Source organism: Limulus polyphemus, unplaced genomic scaffold (assembly GCF_000517525.1).
Source record: "Limulus polyphemus unplaced genomic scaffold, Limulus_polyphemus-2.1.2 Scaffold5698, whole genome shotgun sequence".
Lineage (NCBI taxonomy): Eukaryota > Metazoa > Arthropoda > Merostomata > Xiphosura > Limulidae > Limulus > Limulus polyphemus.
This window is the reverse complement of record NW_013671308.1, coordinates 39,074-48,176: the sequence shown is the minus strand read 5'-3', so window position 1 is coordinate 48,176 and position 9,103 is coordinate 39,074. Positions and strand designations below refer to the sequence as shown.

Here is a 9,103-nt window from a genome sequence, read left to right as displayed (position 1 = left end):
GCAGATAGGGAGATAATCGAGTCAAGTCGTAAGTAAACTGCGTGAATCGTTGTGAATTCTAGCATGCGTTTAAGTTAAAGTGACTGTGGAAATTAAGTGTATTGCAATGTTGTATTGAGAAAGAATAAACTAGTTTTATTTAAGAAAGAACTTGTATCGCTAAAGTTTCACCCGAAAAATATTATACGGGAAATTAACAAACGAACACAGACGTAACAATAGTTATATTATTTTCATTTTCTGCCGATAAAGGTAAATCTATATAAATATAGTTGTTGTCTTTTTGTATGTCCATGTAACTACTTCGCAGGGTGTGGATGGATCTTCACTGAAATTGGTATGGAGGTTCATGCGGGGGGTACATACAGATTTTCAGTTTTGCGGGTTTTATGGGCATTTGCGCGTTTTTTGCCACTACTTCACCCCTTGTAGATGGATCTTCACCAAATTTGGTAGGGAGGTTCATTGGGTCCATGGGGAGATACGTAAAAATTTCGAGTTTTGCGGTTCTTACGTAAAGATGATCACGATATTAATATCTGTATATTTGTTTTACTTCCACTTGTGGCGTTGCTGTACGAATGACAAAGCTCAAATTGTGCGAAAGACTTGGGCTTATGGCGGATTGGTGTATACCGTGTAATGAAGTGGTAAAATAAATATATAAAATAGTAACAAAAAGTAAGGATATTTAGAAAAATCAAAGAAACAAAATCAAAACGATGATAACAACAAAATGGGTTATTATAAAGGTCCGAAAATATTGTTCACTCAGGTTTACCGTTAAGTCAAAAGCCTTGTACTGTTGTAGGTAGGCCTATTTATCCTTTGCCTAAGGCTAAGTTAACATTATTATTACAATATTATTAACCTAATTTAGCTACTAAGCAGGTATTTGTAGTAATAACTATTTAAAAAAATTACAGAGGTAAATTATACCAGTAGTATATAATGTAATGTCTTAATATTATACATTAGTGTTTTTAAAAGTCAAGCAGAGCAAAGATAGCCCTTTGTGTAGCTTTGTGCTTAATAACAAACAACATTCAATTTTCAAGTGATTATATATATTTTGGGAAGATAAAAATCCGACGATGATCATTTTAAATTAAGTTTGAATAATTTTACTAATTATCTCACAAGTACTTTCATACTTAGATTAGTTTAACTTTGGCAGATAAACGTCCATATGTAAAAAAAAAAAAATATTAACGATGTATTAAAATTATTTAAAATTATTTTTAATTGAAATATGTATGCAATACTAATACCGTATGAGAGATGTGTAGTGTAATTTGTACACAATGATTTTTTACAATAGTGTTGCAGCGTTTAATACCTCACCAACACTCAACTATAAAACGTTTGTTTTGAAAATAAGATATTTATTTACCTTGAACGTTAAGTAATCTAGTGCTCAATTCGTTTAGCACAGTACATGCTATAAATGTTCTCTCATTTTCTCTTAAAATGTTTTAAGTGTATGATAATTACATTCCAAGAGATGGCGCCACCAGTATTAGTTATTATTTCACTTGTTCAATGTTGAGAGCAAACATTTTGAAAAGGTGTAACCTACCACGTACCGTCAGTAAAATAACTTTTAATAAGTTTTTTTTGTTTTGTTTATAAATATTTTCTCGAAGCTACACAATAGGCAGTTTGCGCATATCCGTCCCTATCTTTGTTGAATTTAATGCAAAGCTATTCAAGGGCTATCTGCACCAGCCGTCCCTAATTTTGAATAAATAGACTAGAAGGAAGGCAGCGAGTCAACAGTACCAACCGCCAACTCTTGGGCTAATATTTTCTGATTGAATACTAGGATTCGACCATCACTCTTTTACCGTACCCAGATCTCCAAAGTGTGAAATGCTGTTTTTCAGGCAGTGGACAGTGAACTTTCAACCATCGTGTCCACAGTTTGAGCACTCTAAGTACTAGGCTACGCTCGACGTATTTCATTCGTTCTTTTATTTTTTAAGTACTCAAACTATCTAGTTTGAACATCCTCTGTACTAGCGTTGGATTTGTGGTATTCAAGTCCACTGATATACAATATACAAGTATAAACTTTCTGCAAGAATGCAGATTTTGTAAATGCACTGCAGAAAATAATTTTGAAATTGAATAATAAGGAAAGAAACAAAATAAAATAAAAATTCTTAGTTGATTGAGCTCAAACTGGTTGTTAGGGCATAAGAAGCTCCCTACACATTCTCATGGGATTGAGGCATAAATAATTATTTTTCACATCTGTACAAGGTATAGACGAGAGGAAAACTCCAAACTCATACCAATTTGTACAAGTATCCAAGCAGTGGATACACGAACAGTACCAAATGATATAAATGGTTGAGTAGTATATAGTAATATGATTTTGAATATTCCAATAAGAAATTCATGTGGCGATCACAGCCGTTATAGAGTTGCGGTGGAAGTGCATGTTATATCAGAAATAAATTTTGACAGTTTTAGGCAGTTCGCAAATTGTGTGATGTTACTGAAAATTTATCGCTCTTTGAAACGATATGTAACAACACTTACATACACAAAATATTAACATTCAAATTATAAAGATATGTTCAGATCTGATATATATAATTTCCAAGAAAGGGATGTCCATTGTATTTAATAACATTGGAAACAAAGTAGTATGAAGGAACTTGGGGCACCAGGATTGACAAGAAAGAGGGCTGCAATAAGTTGTACCCCATTCCTGGCAAGAAAAGTGTGGCGTTTTGTAGAAGGTGAGAATTTACCAATTATAGAAAAGTCAGTGGCAAAAACCGTCCCATAGGCAACATAATCCAGGAGGATCATCATTTGAAAAAGGGACGACACAAGTCTCGTGTAAACAAATTGCTTCCACAATATATCAAATCAACTGTGGCATCACTAAAGCAGCTGTAGAATGAAACTCGTAAACATGTTGTTGACATAATATATCGTATTATCTTTTACTTCCACTAATGTGTTCTTAGAATTCCAGACACAGACATTCGATTCAAGTTCCGTGGATTTGTATGCGACTGGACTGTTGAAACATGACCAGGGAAACCGTCAGTCTTGTGTATACATTTTGGAAAGCTAGCAGGGACGGAGGAGGGGTGTGTACTTTGAACATGACAGCCTTATGATGGAGTATTTTACAATATAAACTAGGCTGAAGGACTATTGTCAGGATGCATGACCGTCAGATAGAACATGATTGGTCATGGAAACACTGACTGTAACGACGTTGCGAGCCTTCAAAGTCCTTTCAGTATAACATACTCAACACCTGAGTAAGAATCTAGTCATTTTCGTATGCAACCTTAACCTATGTAAAATGATTATTATCACGTGTTTCCGACCTTTAGACATCCCGAATATTAAGATAATGCCTACTAGTTATGTAAAAGTGAAATTTGTAGCTATTCCAGCTTCAAGACTGTAATGACCACCATAAGATGACTGCTGAACCATGCTTCTTTAATATCATCTGTCTGGATAATTATATTGAAAGAACATCCATTTTCATGGTTTTCCTTGTTTAAGTATTATCACTGATCACTATTAAAAACAATCCTACTGTGTTCTGAGCACAAATTATTAAAACGTCGTCTTTAGATAACTGCTTCTTTCTGGAAAGATCTGTGATAATTTGTTTGTTAATTAAAACCGTATAGAGTTTCAGTAATGTACAGAATTAAAAAATCGCGTCTTGCGTAACAAATATATTAAGTAACGGCCATTATATAAAAACAAAGAATTTTGACGATTTTCTCGATATAATTTCATTCTTAACCTTTATTTCTAGCTTCGGTGTTTTTACATTAAATCACTGTTGTAAAAGTGTAAACATGTTCGAAAAAACAACAACTAATAAATGATACATAAAAGACGTGGAATGCAACCATAATAGCGACATTTTTCCACAATCTTATAAGAATTGCTGAAATTGCGAGTGAATGAACCTCTGTAGAAACACATCACTCACGTTAAATCATCAACATTTGATGATGAAAATACTTTCAAGACATAAAACACAGCAATTTTGGTCTTGGAATTTTCAAGCCCTGATCAAGACATACGGCAATGTGTCGTGCAGCCAAAACTACAACCTGCAGGACATACCATTTGTTATTAACTGGAGTGATACTTTAGCGAATTTCCACCTTCTGTAACTCGGACTGTGATAATCCAAACTATCACATATTTTCAGTGGAACTGCTCTACTGGAACCTTACTTCAATTACCAAATTTCAAGAGAGTTCGTTTAGAAATACACAAGATATAAAATCTCAAATTTTAATTGAATTTTTTTTCTTTTCTACGCACCAAAAGTACAGAAACTTTATTTGATAGAAAAAAATACCTTACTTTTATGGATTTTCTTTCAATTTTGGAACACTGATACATCTTTACAACCTACAATTAGGTGTCAAATTTGATCTAAACATGAGCAACATGTACAAAGTTATTCAACAAAAACCGCTCAGTTATAAACAAAATGTTTGCGCACGCCTACGCAAAAGACACGGGAGCTATCGGTCTAACATTTTTACTACAGCTTCACCTCAGAGTAAAATTGGACAGTTTTTAGTTTTTTTTGTCATTCGGATTAAAGACCACTGATTTAGAGCAGCAAAACTGTAGGGCGAAAGCACGTGCAGATACACAAGTATTGGTTAGGCCAAGTAAACTAGATTAGCAGTTTCTAGCTCAAGTTTACAAAAGAATCATACGAGTGAACGGTTATTATTCATTATTCGTTGCCAACATTTAAGCACAAGTTTGCTAAACTTTAGGAAATTATCCTAATTAAAGAGCGTTTAGCGTCACATGGTATTAGCGTAATTAATTAGCATAAATAATGATGCTTGATACGGTTGTACCAAGTGCATGCGGATAATAACAAAAAATGTTAATCTAGATTCCATGGCGTTACTATAAATGACTTACCATTTTAAAGAAGCTGGTTGGTTTTGTAAAGTATAGGTCTGTTCCGAATAATAGGGTTGCGATACTAAAGCTAATGTTGGTTACTATCGGGTCTCACTTTCTTACTTTTTCAACTTGAGGCATAATGGTCGGTAAAATAAAATACGAAACCTACCTACCCATACACGTATACGTTGTGTATGTTTTATTCTTTGTATTTTAAGTTCTTTCCCCGGACTAAAAGTTAACGTAGGTTTTAAATAGTTTTACTTAGTTACTTTCACATTATGTAGATTAGTTGATACGTGGAATTATATAAATTAAATTATATCAATTTATTATATATATTAATAAAACACCATATAAGAAACCTAATAATTCCAACAAGCGTTATGATCAACGTGAAAATGTAATCAGCGTTTCTTATTGTCAACGTTTGAATTTTCCCCATTTTCAAATGTTATATATTGTTACTTTGGACTTCTTGAAAATTACAACGTTAAAAAAAAAAAAGATGTTTTCGAATTTGATAAATAATCTGAAACGTGTATATCCTTTGAGTTGAGTTATAATATTTTACAAAATTATTGAGTTTCACTAAGTACCGGCGGTTTCAAATGTCAAGTATAATATTTTGTTAAGTTGGAGGCCATAGTAATAAAAGTAGACAATCCTCTTCTTTAAAACTGAGAGAGAGAAATAACAGGAATTTCTAAAATTAAATTGCATTTCCATACATAAAAGTAATGTTAACGCTAATTTGTTGTTTTTCAGAATTTGTAGTCCATACTGGAGGGATTTAAACATTTTGGGAATAAAGTTAAAAAATAAAACAACCTTTACCCTTCAGCTTAATAACCCTGATGAAGCTGCAATGTCGAAATAAAAAAAAATTGTTATTTTTCTAGTAAAGGTCGTTTTTTTAGACATTGTATAGTTTTCATCTCGAATCATAACAACACCGCGAACCAATAGGATTTCAGTCTGTTATCACGTGACATTATTTGTTGTGTTTATGTGCAGGAACGAAAAGAAGTCACAGTGCATCGAAAATAGAGAGAACGTACATTTCAATCGGTAAGTTTAATTTTAAGTTATTGTGAGTTTTAGGTTGTGGGATACTATTAACTATTTTGCAACATGAAATTAGGTAACTACACGTTAAAATAAAGTTATTAGAATTCAAGCAAGGCCTAGTGCTTGTAATAGAATTAGTAACTGGTATTTAACGTCGTTGATTCGTACTCGGCCTAGTAATAATAAGTCTACTACTAGTAATAGTACTCGTTACGTGTTACCGAGTGAAAATTAAAACAGTCCTAAGTCACGAAGTACGTTGGTAGCTAAGTTATAGTCTAACACTCAACTTTTGAACAGATAAATTTAGAAAATGATAATAAAAGCAGCTATGGAGCTTGAGTTTTAGGCTGGTGTATACCATCGTACTTGTCAACCTTTAAAATAGATAGGTCAGCAGCATGCACCGTGCTTGGAGGACCCGTTGGTACAGTCCCACGGAAAGTGTAAGTTACACAATATACCACAAGCGAAGTGGCGGCGGTCGCCTAATTCAACTGTTTACTTTTGTGTGCCAATTGAATCATTGAAAACAGTTATTTATGATATATAAATAAATAGCAATTTTATTTTATGGTAGGATTACCTTCTAAAATGTTATTTGGGTGAAAGTTCCTGAAATAGTAGCTTACTGTGTGAATCATTAATACTGATAAATATGCTAAACATCAGGCTTAAACTTAAACTCTCAACTTGTAACAGACCACAAAATGAAAAAGTTAAATATCCTTCTGCCCTTCTATTTAAGTTTATACACAGTTGATAGAAAATAACCAAAAGCTTGTAAGTTATTACAGTCTAGGTAGTATCATGGATTTTTGGAACATGTTTTTTATTTGACTTATTTCTACCTTGCTTTATAACATTAGTCGAAGACTGTTCGGTATAACATACACTATCTATTTGTATTTGATTGACATCAGATTGTTGTCATGTTTTATAAGTCTTCTTGTGAACAAGATTACTATAGTTGTATTTATTTCAATATAAGCTGTGCGATATCAAAGAACCTTTTGATTTACCAAGGATATTTTGGCTTCCAACATCCCTCGACAAACAGAAAATGAATTACTAAACCCGGGCTCTGGTCCCAGAAATGTTCATCGAACATTTTCTTAAATTTCTCACTTCTACCATTATACAGAAATTTGTTCTACAGATTTACCACTTTGAATACTAAAATTCATTATCTCTGATTGTACTGCCCTCAGATTTCAACTAGAAAAAATCAGATGTATTAATTCCTATAACAATTCTGCATACTTCTATTATATTTCCCCCATTTTAAAAAGAGGATAATTAAGATATCTCAACATACCTTCGTATGACATCCATAGTATCACCCCAGCAACTACTTCTTGTTTGATAAATATAGTTTACTAGTTTCTTCATGTTTTAATGAATGATTAGACACTATTAGTTACCAATTAGTTACATTACAGGCTACAAGGAACATAACCAAACTAATTATTATTTTTGGTGAAATTTACTGTCATTTTTCAGTTTTTTCTTCGGGGGATTTTTCCAGTATTTTGATTATTATTATTATTAATTTATGATGAAAACAAGCTTCCTGTGTAGATCACAACTAAAAGTACTCCATTAATTAATGTAGCTAATTTAATATACCTGTATAACTAATAATGTACAATATTCATTTTGATATCTAAGATACCTATCAAACATATCCACTGTTACCTTTTTGAGGATGCTGCTTGTTATCTGAAATTGTGTGAAATATGTGTACTTAAGTTTTCTGCGGAAGAAAATCACAGAAAAGATTAATTATGTAGGTTGTAGGGTGACTGAATTAGAGAAAACAACAAGCTGTCAATTAAATTGGACCATTGTTACTAATGGTGTGCCTCAGGGGTCAGTACTTTGGCCTTTGCTTTTTAATCACTAGCTAGGCCTCACTGTACATGGTTTTGGTTTTGACAGGGTTTGAAGGTGAATAGCTATTGGATGATTCTGTGGAGGGAAGGGTTATCCTATAGTGATAGTTTAAGAGCTTTTAATATATTTTCTCTTGAGAAAAGAAGGGTAACAGGTGATCTCGCAGAAGTTTAAAACATTATACAGGGATTGATAGGGTAAATGCCTTTGATTTATTTATGCTGTATTGTGAAGACAAGAGGATTAGAGTACACAAGTTTAAGATTTGGAAAAGATAGGCTAGACTGACAGAGTGATTGACAGCAGCAGAGAAAGCTAGTAACTTACAAGAACAGAATAGATGATTTCCTGAAAAATAAAGGGTTGGTTTAAATTTTTATTTTTGTACATTAATTATTTTAAAGGACTAAATGGTCTCTTGTTGTCTGTAAAATTGTAGATAAGATCTTTTAACAGGTAGATGAAAGTGTGCATGTTACAACCCTCTGATAGAATTACATTCAAAAGTTCATTACACTACTATACTTGGCATCAAAACAAGAGTTAATAAATCAAACTTTAATATCATTTGAGTTTTAATTTCAATAGGATATATTTAAATATATTCTCAACTCTCTGTATTATGTGACACTTCTTCTCTCCTAATTGCTCAGTTTAGATGTTCTTTCTACCACTATTTGAGATTCGAGTTTTTAATGCAAATTACAAACTTGGTGTATTGATATTGCCAATATATAATCTAATGTTATAGCCTCTGATCATTATGATATACAGAGTTATAAACCAGACAGTTACACCCTACTATCATATAGGTCAGTAATTCTCTCTGACATTTGATAATAGATTATCCCATTCTCACAAAAGTAGCTTTTGCTGAGTTCACCTCAACCAACTAATGGAGATTCTTAAATGCACTTATAGCATAGTTGGAAGGCCAGTTAAATGATAATAGTTGCATGAAGCTGTATTCTTTGTGCATTTTATTATTTTTTGTTCCTAATTTAGCATTTTAAATACATAATAACCCTACCAAAAGCTAGAATTCACTTTTATCGAGATTTCTTTTTTTTATGTATCTTTTTTAGTTATTTTATGAAAATAACTAAATTTTAAAAATGTAGAAACTTACCAGGTTAGATAAGAAAACAAAAATTAAATAAAAAATATTTCTCAATGAAATATACATGTGTGTTATGTAATTCAA

General features: G+C 32.4%; 1 protein-coding gene across 1 annotated transcript in view; it reads left to right on the top strand.

Annotated features, from left to right (window-relative positions):
- The first annotated feature begins 5,941 nt into the window (after positions 1-5,941).
- Positions 5,942-9,103, top strand: part of LOC106472879 (heparan sulfate glucosamine 3-O-sulfotransferase 1-like) — a 24,300-nt gene continuing 21,138 nt past the window's right edge. Inside the window, exon 1 of the mRNA XM_022401422.1 lies at positions 5,942-6,003. Coding sequence (XP_022257130.1) covers positions 5,942-6,003 — 62 coding nt within the window. The remainder of the gene's footprint in view (positions 6,004-9,103) is intronic.